This window comes from Heloderma suspectum, chromosome 2, assembly GCF_057233095.1.
Source record: "Heloderma suspectum isolate Gila_16-S chromosome 2, 16-S_ref, whole genome shotgun sequence".
Taxonomy (NCBI): Eukaryota; Metazoa; Chordata; class Lepidosauria; order Squamata; family Helodermatidae; genus Heloderma; species Heloderma suspectum.
In genome coordinates, this window is record NC_139459.1 from 243,934,406 (window position 1) to 243,950,728 (window position 16,323).

Sequence of the window (16,323 nt, forward strand, 5' to 3'; positions counted from 1 at the left end):
CCTAATCATTCACCTATATTGCTTCCCTTTCAAATCCAAAGGAATGGTCATCTTTTGAAAGTGTAAGTTTATTGAAAAACCTACCAGAAATCTTTGTCCAGTTATGCTGTGTTTCCTGACAACTCTTTCGCAATCCTTGAAGTTTAACTGCAGATGAAAAGAGACACTCTTTAGTTATTCAGAGAAACATTTAAGGAACATTGCTCATAAATCACAGCACATACTTATATATCATACTTATATAGACAGTGAGTGGCTGGATGGGGAGGAATAAGCTGAAGCTGAACCCTGACAAGACGGAGGTACTTTTGGTGGGAGACAAGAGGAGGCTGGGTGATGTTGACCTGGTGTTGAATGGGGTACGGCTACCCTTGAAAGACCAGGTCCGCAGCCTGGGGGTCATTTTAGACTCCCAGCTGTCCATGGAGGCTCAGGTGTCAGCTGTGAGCCGGACAGCGCTGTATCAACTCCATCTGATACAGCGGCTGTGCCCCTTCCTTCCTGACCATCTGCTCCCATCAGTAGTACATGCCCTGGTCTCCTCTTGTTTAGACTACTGTAATGCACTCTACGTGGGGTTACCCTTGAAGACGGTTTGGAAGCTGCAGCTGGTACAGAACACAGCGGCTCGCCTGATTAAAGGCAGCCACCGGCGAGATCACATCACTCCAGTGCTGAAGGAGTTGCACTGGTTACCAGTTGTTTTCCGGGCCAAATTCAAGGTGTTGGTTTTGCCCTTTAAAACCCTATATGGTTCCGGCCCAGCCTACCTTAAGGAGCGCCTCCAGCAGCACAAGACAGGCCGCTTAACAAGATCAGCCTCGGATGGCCTTCTCTCTGTCCCATCAGCCAGGACAGCTAGACTGGTGGGGACGAGGGAGAGGGCCTTTTCTGTGGTGGCCCCCACTCTGTGGAACTCCCTCCCTAGGGAACTCTGCCATGCCCCCTCTTTAATGAGCTTCCGTCGTGCATTAAAAACGTGGTTGTTCAGGCAGGCATTTGGGGTAGGTTAGGGTATTTTAGAAAATGTTTTTATTGTAGAATTTTATTGTTTTAAACTGTTTTATTGTACATTGTACATCGCCCAGAGTGGCTGGGTGACCAGCCAGATGGGCGATTAATAAATTTAATAATAATAATAATAATATCACATAGGTAAAAGCCGAGTGTAGCCAAATGCGTACCCTGGATTTTAGGAAAGCCGATTTTAGAACAATGATCATTAAGGTCTCATGGCAAGTGACTCTAGTGAGAAAAGGAGTCCAAGATGGGTGGGAGTTTTTAAAAAAGGAAATTCTCAAGGCACAATTACAAATAATTCTAAAAAGAAAAAAAGGTGGAAGACGACAGAAGAAGCCAATGTGGCTTCACAAAAAGCTTAGAGATGACCTGAAAACAAAAAAAGCACACATATAGGAAGTGGAAGGAAGGACAAGCTACAAAGGAAGAGTACAGGCTGGTAGCACAGAATTGCAGGGATGGCGTCGGGAAAAAGCTGAGGTTAGCGAGGGATGCTAAAAGCAACAAAAAGGCTTTCTTCAGCTACGTGCATAGTAGAAGACAGAGGACAGAAATGGTGGTTCAGCTATTAAATAAGGATGGCAAAATGATAACAGATGACAGAGAAAAGGCAGAAGTGCTCAATTCCTACTTTGGCTCAGTCTTCTCCCAAAAGAGGGTCTATGACCCACCCACCCCCCCGCGAAGTACAGGCTGAAGGGGCAGGATTGCAGCTTGAGATCGATAGGCATATGGTCAAGGAACACCTAATTACTCTGAAGGAGTTCAAATCTCCAGGGCCAGATGAACTGCATCCTACAGTAATAAGGGAACTGGCAGAAGAGCACTCAGAACCACTGTCTATTATCTTTGAGAAAACATGGAGGACAGGTGAAGTGCCAGATGACTGGAGGAGGGCTAATGTTATCTCTATCTTCAAAAAGGAGGAACCTGGGAACTACAGACCAGTTAGTCTGACATCCATCCCTGGGAAAATTCTGGGGCAGATTATAAAGCAATCCATCTGTAAGCACCTTGAAAACAATGCAGTGATTACTCGAAGCCAACATGGATTTGTCAAGAACAAATCCTGCCAGACTAATCTAACATCACTGTTTGATCAAGTAACCTCCCTTGTGGACTGTGGGAATGCTGTAGACATAATATACCTCGACTTCAGCAAAGCTTTTGACAAAGTGCCCCATGATATCCTGATGAGCAAACTAGCTCAAAGTGGGCTAGATGAAACAACGATCAGGTGGATCCTTAGTTGGCTACAGGATCGGACTCAAGGAGTTCTTATCAATGGGATCTTCTCAAACTGGGGAGAGGGAACAAGCGGGGTACCGCAGGGCTCAGTCCTGGGCCCAGTGCTCTTCAACATTTTTATTAATGACTTAGAGGAGGAGGTGCAGGGAATGCTGATCAAATGTGCAGATGACACAAAATTGGGCGGAATAGCTAATACCTTGGAAGACAGAAACAAAATTCAAAGTGATCTGGATAGACTGGAGCGCTGGGCAGAAAACAACTGAATGAAATTTAATAGGGATAAATGCCAAGTTCTGCACCTAGGAAAAAAAACCAAATGCACAGTTACAAGATGGGGCATACTTGGCTCAACAACACTACAAGCAAGAAGGATCTTGGAATTGTTGTCGATCACAAGCTGAATACGAGCCAACAGTGTGATGTGGCTGCAAAAAAGGCAAATGCTATTTTGGGCTGCATTAATGGAAGCATAACTTCCAAATCCTGTGATGTACTAGTTCCCCTCTACTCAGCACTGGTTAGGCCTCCTATGGAGTACTGTGGCCAGTTCTGGGCACCGTAGTTTAAGAAGAATGCAGACAAGCTGGAGAGGGTTCAGAGGAGGGCAATAAAGATGATCAGATTCAGGGGACTGGAAACAAAGCCCTATGAAGAGAGACTGAAAGAACTGGGCATGTTAGCCTTGAGAAGAGAAGACTGAGGGGAGATATGATAGCGCTGTTCAAGTACTTGGAAGGTTGTCACAGAGAGGAAGGCCAGGATCTCTTCTCAGTCATCACAGAATGCAGGACATGGAATAATGGGCTCAAGTTACAGGAAGCCAGATTGCAGCTGAACATCAGGAAACCTTCCTGACTGTTAGAGCAATACGACAATGGAACCAATTACCTAGGGAGGTAGTGGGCTCTCCCACACTGGAGGCATTCAAGACTAGGGGTATAAGGAACTCACCTCCAAGTCTGCTGGGGGGTCCACGAGGGGGGGGGCGATCCACTCTTCCCCCCGGAACCCTCCCCGGCCGGCTCTGCTCCGTGGTGAGTCCGTGGAGCTGCTGGCTGGGTCCGTCCGCTGCCACCTTGCCTGTCTTGGGACGCAAATGGCGTCCGGCGTAGTTGACGCCATTTGCCTCCCTGCTGTTTGCCGTGATAGGCTACGTGAAAGTTTACGTAGCCTATCACGGCAAACGGCAGGGACGCAAATGGCATCCGCTACGCCAGATGCCATTTGCGTCCCAAGACAGGCAGGAGCAAATGGGACAGGCAGTAGCAGACAGGCGGAAGCAGGTAGGATCCGGCCCCACGCGGATTCCCCCAGGTGGCAGAGGTGAGTCATTCTGCTGCGGACTCCAGGGGGCCAGATTCTTAGAATCCGGCCTCATTGGAGTCTGTGGCAGAATTCTCCACCATCCCTATTGAAGACGAGGCTGGACAGCCATCTGTCGGGGATGCTCTGACTTGGATTCCTGCATTGAGCAGGGGGTTGGATTGGATAGTCTTATAGGCCCCTTCCAACCCTACTATTCTATGATTATATGAAAAAAAGTATCTGCATAAACCATAATTGATTTATGACCTAATATTATGTATGCTAACTCATAAGTGAATGTCAGTAATGGGACTTACTTCCCTGGAAGTATGCAAAGGATTGCAACCTTAAGCAACAATTGTTTGAAGTCACCAACATTATCTGAACTACACTTCAAAGCTCAGTTTGGCTTACTGCTTTTTTTGTTTGTTTGCAACCTGTTTTCCAAATTGTTCGGATGGGAAAAGTGTGCACTTTCCTCCCATTGACTAAAGTATAAAAATGCATTTTAAAAAACCTGCATCAAAGCACAGTTTTCAAAAAACACATTTTTTCTAAAGGACTGCAAGTTTGGAATGTGCAAATATTTTTCAACAAGAAAAATGTTCGGGTTTAGAGTTGTGAATGCGGTAAGTTCAGATTATTTGCAAACTGAAATGAAATTCTCATATATCCCTTGAGGGTGTTTTATTATCACTAGACATGTTTATTTTAACCAGACTTGCATTAGCAGAGATTTGTAAGGAATAGCCCACAAGCTATTTTTCAGAGCTTTTATGTTCTGAAATGAACATGTAAAAAGCTTTGTCTAATTGCAGTGGAAATCATGTAATTAGAGGCACTGAAATCATAACGACAAGGCACCAAGATAGAAGACGGTTACCAAATTGTTTTACCTCTTCTTCAGCATTACCCTTTATGTATCACGTTTTACAGCAAAATGCAGATCTTTACAATTTAGAAAGCAATTGCAAATCTCTCCCCCCCTCACCCCACCTAACCCTACCTTTAGAGGAAAGTAGACCAAGAATGAACTTGTTTCATATCTTCTGGGCACTGTTTACATGTCTTTTAAACTGCTTCCGTGATTTCTATTGGTGTGATTAAAGGTAGCCTTTCACATGATTTTGAGGCTTAAATGAAGTGATATGTGATATCTGTTCTATATAAAACGGCTGACTCCAACCTGGAGTACTAGTCTTGTAGTTTGTAAAAGCCTTTTGCCTCCTTTGAGGCATCATGTACTATGATGCAGTACTAATGGAATCTGGCAAATAGACAAACAGACAGAGCAAATGTCTTGTAAGTTCCCTTCTCATAAAGAATGTTTAATATATGCCATGGATCACTTGTGGTGAGGACAACACCAGCCACAATTTCTAGATTTTTTCAGTTGCTACAATAATTTCAACAGAGTTATGGAGGTAGGCAGCCATTTTGTGTGGAATGGCTATAGCATTGCATCTGAGACACAGGTTTCCTGTAGGCCCACTTGAAAAAAATGTTCTTAAGAGCCCATTTAAAATGGGAAAGAGAAAGCCAGAACAATCTCCTTTGAGAAGCAATTCCATAGAATGGGTGCCACAGTTGAAAAGGCCCTCTTCCTGGTTCCTAGCAACCATAGCTAATACCTTGGAAGACAGAAACAAAATTCAAAGTGATCTTGATAGACTGGAGCACTGGGCAGAAAACAGAATGACATTTAATAGGGATAAATGCCAAGTTCTGCACCTAGGAAAAAGAAACCAAATGCACAGTTTCAAGATGGGGGATACTTGCCTCAACAACACTACAAGTGAGAAGGATCTTGGAACTGTTGTCGATCAAAAGCTGAATATGAGCCAACAATGTGATGTGGCTGCAAAAATGGCAATGCTATTTTGGGCTGCATTAATGGAAGCATAGCTTCCAAATCCTATGAAGTACTAGCTCCCCTCTACTCAGCACTGGTTAGGCCTCACCTGGAGTACTGTGTCAGTTCCAGGCACCGCACTTTAAGAAGGATGCAGAGGGTTCAGAGGAGGGCAACGAAGATGATCAGGGGACTGGAAACAAAGCCCTATGAAGAGAGACTGAACGAACTGGGCATGTTTAGCCTTGAGAAGAGAAGACTAAGGGGAGATATGATAGTGCTCTTCATGTACTTGAAAGGTTGTCACAGAGAGGAAGGCCAGGATCTCTTCTCCATCATCCCAGAATGCAGGACATGGAATAATGGGCTCAAGTTACAGATAGCCAGATTCCGGCTGAACATCAGGAAAACTTCCTGACTGTTAGAGCAATACAACAATGGAACCAATTACCTAGGGAGGTGGTGGGCTCTCCCACACTGGAGGCATTCATGATGAGGCTGGACAGCCATCTGTCAGGGATGCTCTGACTTGGATTCCTGCACTGAGCAGGGGGTTGGACTCAATGGTCTTATAGGACCCTTCCAACCCTACTATCCTATGATTCTATGATTCTGTGTTGATAGCCATTGGCAAAAGAGAATGAGAAGAACTTCAGAAACCAAATGCAGCTCTTGGGCAGGTTCATATGGGAGGAAGGAATTTCTAACAAACACACTGTGAGAAACTATTCTTACCCAAGGGGCCAACAAAGCAAAACAGTTTTGTAATGAGCACTGGAAGGCCTGCTATGTACTAGGGGCCAAATGGACCTCCCAGGAATTTGTGCAGTTTTTTATACATTCTAAAAGATTGAGATCTCTCCTAAGCCTTAGTTACTGGCAGTAAAGCTTTAAACTAAATTATGTTGGTAGTTTCGGTATTTTGGTCCTGCCCCTGTTGCATTTGGTCCCACCCATCACTGGAATGTGACTCCAAAGAGCTTCTAAATGGAATTCTGCCTTGGGCTGAAAGAAGCTTAACACCCTTGATCTATGACATTGGCTCCCCACTGCAATTTGGCTACAAACTTCAGTACCAGCTTCAGGTTCCAAATCCTTTTCAAAGGCAGCCCCATGCAGAACACACCAAAGCAGTCCAACCTAGATGTGACCTAGTTACGTGTGACAGTGGCCAGATTTGTCTTTTCCAGGAAAGGGTTTAGCTGGCACACCAGGTAAAAGAGATGCAATTGCACTTAGGGTGGCCACTTATGCATCACCAAAGAAGAGGTCAAAGGAGGCTACAGATTTGCATACAATCTGCATATGTTAATTTATATGTATGGATGCAAATGTAGATAGATTACTATAATTTAAATAGAAATACAATAGTTCTCACCATAGTGTGCCTGCTCACTCTACTGTCCAATGTGGGCAGCCAAGCCCCTGTGCTCCATCTTTATGGTTCTTTATATTTAAATTGGACTTGGACAGGACAGCCCATCAAATAAAGAACACCTCCACAAAGAAAACTGTCCTCTGTAAAGGACACAGGGCCACCTTAAAAGCACCCCTGGGCACAGGCACTACCTGATCATCCAGGAGCAAAGTTAGGTCCAGGAGAATTCCCAGTCTATGAAACTGTGCAGTCCCTCCCACCCAAACAGGCTGTACATGCAACCCCAGATCAGCTTTCATACTAAACTTAAGCACCACTATATTGTGTGGATTTAATCTCAGCCTGTTAGCACACATCCAGTCCCTTATTGATTCCAGACACTGATCAAGAACTTCTACCTCCTCAACCGGGATAGAAAAGAGGGAGGGAGGGAGGGAGGGAGGGAGGGAGGGAGGGAGATGGGTGTTGTCAGAATATTGATGGCAGCCCTGCCCACTTCTACATGATCTCTCCCAGTAGTCTCATGTCTACATGTTAGCATGGGGAACAAGCTGGTACCTGCAACCCCCAGTACCAGACTCTAGGTAGGACTGAGTGGTACGACACTGTCCCAGCCAGCCAGGCAGCCCAGAAGGATACCATGTTCCTAAAAGGTCACCATGTGCTGAAAGGTAGGATAAAAATTACTTTAAAGAAATAAACAAAGAGTACATGGTATGAAAACCCACTGAGAGGTCCAACAGAACCAACAGGTATGCACCTTCTCTGTACAGTTCCTGGTATAGATCTTCCACCAAGGCAACCCAAAGAGTTTCAGTCCCAAAACTAGATTAGAAACCATGAAATGGATCAAGATAATAAATATCTTCAAGGAACCTTTGAAGCTGGGTGGCCAGAACAAAAATTATACATTTGACAAAGGCTGGTAGTTGTCCAAAACAGGGGGGTCCAAAAAGGGCTTTTTTTCAGCAGTTTTTAACCTCAGCTTCCTTTAAAGCTGTCAGTATTATACCTTCATCCAGAGAGGCATTCACATCTCTCTCTGCCAACACTGGAAGCCCACTCTTGGTGATTCTAATCACCCTGGGTGGGCAAATGATTGTACAATCCCCCCCCCCACTTAGCCAGAGGGTGTCAGGTGCGCTGCGTAAGCGTGCTGACATCCAAGAAAACTTCTGTTTGGAAATGTCTTAACTATGGGGTTGCAGTTCGCAATGAACAGATAGCATACTGATTCTCTGCTTCTAGACAATCCATCCTGCTAAAAGCTGGAGCACATATTATGGTTATCTATGCAGAGATGGTTTCCAACAAATGGTTTCCTTATGTCAAGCAACCCCAGTCTGCAGGATAACACTTGCACCATTCATCATGTGATATACACACACAGTCTTGTGACACTATATAAAGACTACCAGGAATATGGAATGGAGGTAGGGAGATTCATAATACAGGGTGGGAAGGAATTATGCTTTATGCAGAGACCATTTTTGATGGCATCCTGGTGCCAACTGAGAGAAAAACTTGCCTTGTTTGCAGCTGAGACAAGGGACACATGCAGTGCTTTCATAAAGGAAATCCTTGTTACTGGCTTAAAGTGAGCTGCTACTCAAACTATCTAATTTTAGTTTTGAAAACACATTTAGTTTTTTGACAGCTGCCTCAAATAGTTCTGTATTTTACATCCAAGTCATGGACACAGCTGGCCAGGAATTGTGCAGGAACCTTATCCTTCTGTAATGGGCAATGTATATTTGACAGGGATGTTGGAGAAATCCATTTGGGGGGTGGAGTTCAATGGGTTTTCCTAGGTTCACCCCCCCAGACTTCGTTTTGGTTTCTGCTGTGGCACCCAACTTGATCTACAGCGAGTCGGGCCAGTCCAGGCATTATGTGCATTTTTTCCACAGGTTCCACCATTTGAGCAAATCTGAGCGATTTGCACAAATTTCTGAATTTGTGTAAATTTGGCTGTAATTTGAGGAAATTTTGCCATAATTTGCACAAATTGCAGAACCTGTGGAAAAAAACAATGTGCAAAAAAGTTCCCAGAGTTCAGGGAAAAGCCCGCAGCACATCTTGCAAACATAAATCGAGCCATACATGCTGTGGAATTCTGTCAAATCAAAAAAGAACCAGACTTCACAGCAACGGACCTCCCTAATATCTGCATCTGTATTTAATAGTATAGTAACTGGAGTCAGAATGCCTCTTACTTGCCCTTAGATCCCTGCCCCAAACAGAGTCATCTTTCACTCTTTAGAACAATTCTGGAAAGAAGTTCTCAAAAGTTACTAGTCCATCTGTCCACCCCTCCAGCTCTACATTAGAAATTTGTGCTCCAAAATTTTAAAAAGTACTTTTCTTTCTGGTTGTCCAAGGGGGATTCTGACTACGGGGATTTTGAATTTATGAACCTTATATAGCTCAGCGATAGAGCACCTGCTTTGTATGCAGAAGGTCCCAGGTTCAATCCCCAGCATCTCCCGTTAAGAAACCGGTAACAGGCGATAGGAAAGACCCTTTTTGGCTTGAGATCTTGGAGAGCCACTGCCTGTCAGGGTAGATAGTGCTGGGCTCGAAGGAACAATGGTCTGCTTTTTCATATGAGTCACCACAGGCAGCCACATGGGTGGCTGCTTTGTTTATAAGCCTGCTTTAGAACTAGGGATGGCGGAGAATTCCGCCATGGATTTCAGTGAGGCCGAATGTACTGGCATTCGCCCCCCCGAAACTCATGACGGAACAGCCTCCCACCCCTGCCACCTCGCGGAATAGCCCCGGAATCAAACTTGTCTGGGGCTCCAGTGGCGGCGGCGGCAGCTGGTCTTTTGACCAGCTGCCGCAGCCGCCATTTGCATCCTGCTCTTTGCCGTGATAGGATACGTAAGTATTTATGTAGCCTATCATGGCAAGCTAAAAAAACAACAACAGCGTACGCAAATGGTGGCGGCTACGGTGGCCGCCATTTGCGTTCCCCTTTTTTTCGCTGAAATAGCATATGTAAATATTTACATAGGCTAAAACAGCAAAAAAAAAGGAATGCAAATAGCGTAGTGGGCGCCATTTGTGTTCCCTTTTATCGCCATAATAGCTTACGTAAATATTTTTTTGTAGGCTAAAACAGCAAAAAAAAGGGAATGCAAATGGCGGCTGCTGTAGCTGCCGCTATTTGTGTACGCTGTTTTTTGGTTTTGCTTGCCGGACGTCCGGCTGTGGGCGGCCCCAGCCGGCAGCTCTGCGGAATGTCCGTGGAGTGGAGCCGGCCAGATTAGGCTTTCGGTGGGAGGTGCGGAGCGCCTCCCCCCCCCACCGCGAATCACCCCGTTGGAAAGGTAAGTGACTTTCATACATCCCTATTTAGAACCAGACTAGACATGTTCCAAAATTTCCAAGATCAGAAGAGCACAAAAAAAACAAACAACCTCGCAGCACACTGTGAAGGCATTAGGACATTCTTGTACACATAAAAAAACCAAGCTGCATGAAAAATCTCAGTAGATAAAGCGCTCTGACCATAATCCCTACAAAAGCAATGCAAGCGAGTTTATAGGGAATATATAGAAGGAAACACAGGGTTCAGTTTTTAAGTTTAAAAAGGCTGATGCCCATCACATAATTTTGCAAAGCGTGCATTTCTGTGCGTTTGTTTAAGCTGCACTGGATGGCAGCAAGGGTAGCTTGTGCCACTGCAGAACTGTTGCCCTAGTTTTCTTACATCCTTGATAATTGCCTGGGGATACTGTAAGGTCGAACAAGACAAACTGAATCTGCCAGGGACGGAAGGCTGTGAAGTCCAGTGTAATGTAGCCTTCTCTCCATATCCTGTTCAACCTCTGAAGTTACACAGCCTTAGTGTGCCATTTGGCTTCACACTGCCATCTCAGTGAAATCTGGTCTGAATGGTGCAGCCAGAAGTTTTAAAGTGTTGGCCTTAGCAGGAAGGGGGCATTATGTGGACTGCGCTTCAGGAAGAAAATGTCTTCGGCTGGCACTGTTACGATGAGACAGAAAGGCAGCATTTGAATTATTTGGCTGTGGGGGAGGTAGTGGCCCATTAATGTAATCCACAAACTATAGTCCCTGACCTGCACTGATTTTAGAGCCCCTCCCACCGGCCTTCATAAGCTATGTCCTCAGCTGTCTTCCTACAGGGTGCTGCACAAATTATGCATGCCACAATTCAGTTAAGGGAATGGAGGGGTGAGAAATACAATGTTATACAAGACATAAAATATCCTCTGTACATTTAAACAAATCATAGTAAAGTGTTTAAAAAATCAAACAATTCAATTATAGAAAAACACACACTTAGGGAGGCATTTAATGTGTAAGGGTTTCAAACTCCCACTATTTACTGCACAGAAATGGAAGAACTAAGTCTGTGCTCTCATCCTTTTGTGTGCGCTTTGTTTTGGGGTGACTGTAACAAAAATGAAACAAAAGAACCCCCCAGCAATAACCCTCTTCTATTTTATTCTTGCAACTCTTCTGAGACCCGGGGGATCTCGAAAGTGCACTTTCTCCCAGTGCTGGGATCACCCAACAGAAACAAGGAAGGGGTATTGCTGAGACATAGGTTGGATGACACAGGGAGGCAGTGATGCACAGTGGATAGTTCCTTTTGCTACCGCCCCCACCAGGGAAATCACTATGCCACTGCACACTGTGATACAGAGAACACATTCACAGGGGTGTTCCTAGGCTGGAGTCTTTCTGTTTTTCTTTCATCAGTTCCAGAAGGAAATTTTCAGGAATGTGTTCTTTGCTTTCATGTCTGCCATTCTAAGCCCTCAAATTATTTATTTATTTATTTATTTCATTTCAAAGAACAAAAAGGCCAGCTACGCCTAAGCGATTTTGCTCCTCCCCCAACAGCACCTGCAGCCTGAAGATAGACTATTCAGCATTCAGACTCTTTCCCTGCTGCCATAAGCTTCCTTATGATGGCTCCTTGCAATGGAACATCTGCACAATCCTCTCCTGTTCTTTTTTCTGTTGGGGTTCAAGAATGTGCTCTCACTGAGGCCAGAATACTTCTGTATCCTGGTATTGCCCAAGCTATAAGACAACCTGCTTCCATGCTAGCCACTTAGTCTGGAACGGACATGAATTCACTCAGTTTTTATGGAGAATCCAGATGGCATTATTGTCTACTTGTTGAATTCTAGTGTCTTCCATGTTGTCCTCCTATCTTTTTTCAGGCCTGATTTGTGCCCATTATTATTTTTTAAATGCAATGACAGTGCCATCCATCCATTGTGAACTGGCAAAGTGCCATTGAGGCCTTTTGGAACTACTGTTCCTTTAATTAGTGACTTCCCTCCCAGTCATATCATTACTAAATTGGCCCTTTAATTACTAATTGTCTGTTTCCTGGTTATGGGCTCTGTACAAATTGTTTCCAGTTTGCAGTCAGAGTATTTATTGTGATTTTTAAAAATAAATCATCGGAATTGGGCAATTGCGCAATTTCAACCACTTTCCCAGCTTATCCTGCTGATTTCTCCTGCACCAATGGGACCCTCTGTGTGAAGGTGAGAGGTAGTAATTTTCTCGTGGCCAGTCATTATACTTCATATAGGTTAGGGATGGCAACTTGTGGTACCCCCAGATTTTTTGGTCTATGGCTCCCCTCACCATGGGCTCTGCTGGCTAGGGTGGATAGGAATTGTAGGTCAAAATACCTGGAGGACTGACAAGTTGCCCACCCCTATTACAGCTGAACACAGTTCAGCTAACCATAACTGGAGTGAAAGTAACAGAGACTGTAGCCATTTTTACATGCATATTGGGTTTTGAAATTTCTCTGAACGTGATAGTTTTGGGGACATTCAGTGATATGAAAATAAATAGCATGTGATGTCTAGAAGTAAAAATGTGGTTTTTAGGCAATAGGGAGATAAAAAATTTTGCAGCCAAGGTTCCCCAAAATTTTAGTGTTGCCATCTGAAAACACAGAGGCGGGTTGCTTATCCTGTGGATTCTTCATGCTACTATGAGCAGCTGCTTTCTCACTCTCACGTAGTATAAAATCAGGGTGAAACCTTCATTGACAAACACTGGAGGATACACCTTGGTGCTGTATTGTCCTTTGTACTGGAATGGATGGGGTCCTGCCCCTCAAGCTACTTTTCCTAAAGTGTTTGTGTATTTCACCACAGAACCTGATGATTGACTGGTGTTCCAATTTCTCTTAACATTTATTTAGCTCCAGTGATGTGCTAGGTTCTGTAAAGAACATCAAAATACCATGGTCCCTTGACAGAGGGTTTACAAATTCATATTCAATAGTCAGGGCAGGGATGGGGTGAGAGAAGTTAGAGACTGACAATAGCCTGGATCCAAAAGTGTAGGTACATGAGAAGAAGGCTCTTCTGCTTACACATGAGGGGTTTTCCTGAATTTCAGGGATTCTCCCATCCTGCTGCCCCCACCCCCTGTACCACATGCCATGCTGTTCTGGAGGGTCCTCCAACCCTTATCAGCAAATTTTCAGGGGATGCAGGACAAGGGGAAAGGAGAGGGGGAGAAGACCCATTCCATGACCAGAACTCAGTTTTCATTCACAGAAGAGGAGTGAGGATCCAAGACAACGAAAAGGAGGGATGGGTTGGTTGGACGCAGGAGACTGTCCTTTTGGGCAAGTGAATTAGGAAAGCATTTTCTAACAGCGAAGAGTCTTGTTACACCTTTAAAGCTAACAAATTTATTGTAGCAGAAGCTTTCATGGACACCTTCCACTTCATCAGATGCTTGAAGTTCACATCTGATGAAGAAGACACTGGCCACAAAAGCTTATGCCATGATCAAAGTGTTAATCCTAAAGGTGCCACAAGACTCGCTTGTTTTTGCTGCAACAGACTAACATGGCTACCCCTCTCAAAATAGTTTCTAACACGTTCGGTATCACAGCCAGAAGAATGGCTGACAGAAATGGCTCCCGAAAGACTCTTCCAAACAAAGGTATGATATTGAATAACACAGTTGGTCATACATGTAACAAATACTTTTTGAAACACAAAGATGGAACAGTTGAATTGAAATGAAACTCACCCTCCTGAAGTAGTCTGCCAAGTCTTCTGGGGACCAGTGGGCCACTTCTGAGCGATAGGGGGTATTTCGTGAATCCATTTCTGTCCTTGAGTATTGAGTTACAACCTATTCGTGCCGCTCTTGCCAGTGTTCCAGCTGCAGGACTCGCAATCACTAGCAAACAAGTTGGGTAAATCCACTTAAATTCCCAGGGTTTGGCTTTCTTTGGAACTGTGTTGCAAATAAACTGAAGGCAGCAACAGCTTCCTGTGTGAACTACACCATCTCTCTTCTTTCTCAGAAAACCTGTCAGCTAGTTAGTCAGCTTCACCACTTCCTTTTTCTGAATAAACAAGGAAACGCAGTGACTCAATCCTACATTTGCAAAAGGAGGGATGAAAATGAAGAGGTAGAAATAATATAACCACATAAGTCTGTTTTCTTGTTCAGTGGTCAAGACCTCTGAGGGCTGGTTTACACATGCAAAAGAAGGCGGTTTTAGAGTCCTGATGTGTAGAAGGGCCTGTACCACCAGCCTGCAGGCAATGATCATATGTCTGAATATTCCACTATATGATTAAAAGACACACAACCTCACAGCAAGTAGAAACTATATAATTATTAGTATTATTACATTTGTAGCCTGCTTCTCTTTCAATAGATCTAAGGCAACTTACAATACTATGTGGTAAGACGACCGTGTTAAAATGTACAGATATACCAAATGAAAGCAAGCTGAGACAGTAAAACAGATACTCTACCGTAAGAATTCGGTCAAAAGCCTTCACATGTTTCCCAAATACTCCCATTCTCAGACAGTGGGATTTACACGGACTGGGAATTTCACCAACACAGAAAAGGCATCGTTACTAATTTACAGCAACATGACTTTCCTCAAGGAGCCAGTGCTATTTTCAGGTTTTTGAGGGCCCTTGGGCAAGATACCCGCAATGGGCCCCTCCCTCAGTGAGTCTGTCTTCTCATCACCATTGCCACCAGCTGCTTTTGCTCCTCATCCTGTTTCTCATCATGGCCACCACCATGGAACCTGCTTGCTTCCCAGGCAGAGAGGTAGTGAGCTAGTAGGCAGTGGTGTCTGCTGCTTCTCCTTCTCAGCACCACTGTGGTCTGAGCTAAAGTGAGAGGAGCAACTTGAGGGGGCTTTTGTAGTGGGCCCTTGCTGGGATATGGGCCCTTGGGCGGGCACCCACCATCCCCACCCTTGACTCTCTGCAGAACTTAATGAGTGCAGGGATTCCTGTAGGAGGAGGCATTCCCAGCAAAAAGGTCATATATAATAGAAGAAAGGATACAATAAAGGATATAAATTGTTTTTCATCCTGAAGCAGTATTAATTCTATTTTATGAACACTCCTCGGAGTCCTCTCCCAATCTGTGTTGTGTATATATGCCTCTCCAATGTGAAAATATTTATCCTAAGCTACATTGCTAGATATTATAATAAAAGAATGGTTTGCCATATCAGAGCCAGAGGTTACAAACCAAAAATAAGTGTGGCACTGCTTAATGATGAGTTGCCATATTAGGAAAGATTGCCTTTCCAAACAAAGTCCTTAATTTAATAAAACCAAAACTGAACCAAATGCCTAAATTCTTTTTAGGTTGCATTCAAAGCTTTCTTATTTAAGATTTATATCATTTCCCAGAATGGTGTGTTTCTCTGGTTTCTTTGCGTGGATCATTTCAAATAATGAGCTTGGTATAACATGTAGGTTTTTTTTATTTTTTCCAAACTGATTTTGTATGCATATACCTTTAATGCAATGATTGAAATAACGGGTCATTCCTGCCTTACACATCTATCTATCTGGAATTATTTCTAGGCTGCCTTATGGATGGAACATATGAAAAGTGGTTGTGTGTGTGTGTGTGTGTGTGTGCGCGCGCGCTCCTTAGATATGCTGTGTTTGTGGTAACTATTTTTTTTGGGGGGAGGGGGCAGTAGCTTATGGTTTTATCGACATAAACATAACTGAACTTTTCTATGGTTTACAAAAATTTCCTTTTATCATCCTACTGTTCATGTGGCCTGTGTTAATATGCTATATACTTACCCAGCTGCACTGGCTGCCAGTCCATGTCCGGGCCTGATTCAAAGTGCTGGTATTAATATTTAAAGCCCTAAGTGGCTTGGGACCAGGTTACCCGAAGGATCGCCTCCTCCCATATGTGCCTGCCCAGACCCTAAGATCATCTTCAGGGGTCCTTCTCCAGGAGCCCCTGCCAAAGGAAGTAAGGCAGGTGACTACCAGGAAGAGAGCCTTTTCTGCTGTGGCACCCTGGCTGTGGAATGAGCTCCCTAGAGAGGTTTGCCTAGTGCCTGTGTTGTACTCTTTCCACGCCAGGTGAAGAACTTTTTTATTTTCCCAGGAATTTTCGCATTCTAGTCTTTTAGCTCTGCTGTTTTAAATTTGTTACTGTATTTTAAACCTCTGCATTGCTGCTAGGTTTCATGCTGGTT

General features: G+C 44.2%; 1 protein-coding gene across 5 annotated transcripts in view; it reads right to left on the minus strand.

Moving 5' to 3' along the window:
* Positions 1-14,884, minus strand: part of LCP2 (lymphocyte cytosolic protein 2) — an 81,564-nt gene extending 66,680 nt beyond the window's left edge. Inside the window, exons 1-3 of one of the 5 annotated variants that reach the window (XM_084838647.1) lie at positions 14,603-14,884; positions 13,863-14,015; positions 85-147 (exon numbers count right to left, since the gene is read on the minus strand). In XM_084838647.1, coding sequence (XP_084694773.1) covers positions 85-147; positions 13,863-13,940 — 141 coding nt within the window. In that variant the 5' untranslated portion in view covers positions 13,941-14,015; positions 14,603-14,884. Of the gene's footprint in view, positions 1-84; positions 148-13,862; positions 14,217-14,602 lie in introns of those variants that run through there. The other 4 variants (XR_014788365.1, XM_084838650.1, XM_084838646.1 and 1 more) reach the window with 4 other exon arrangements.
* Positions 14,885-16,323: the final 1,439 nt, after the last annotated feature.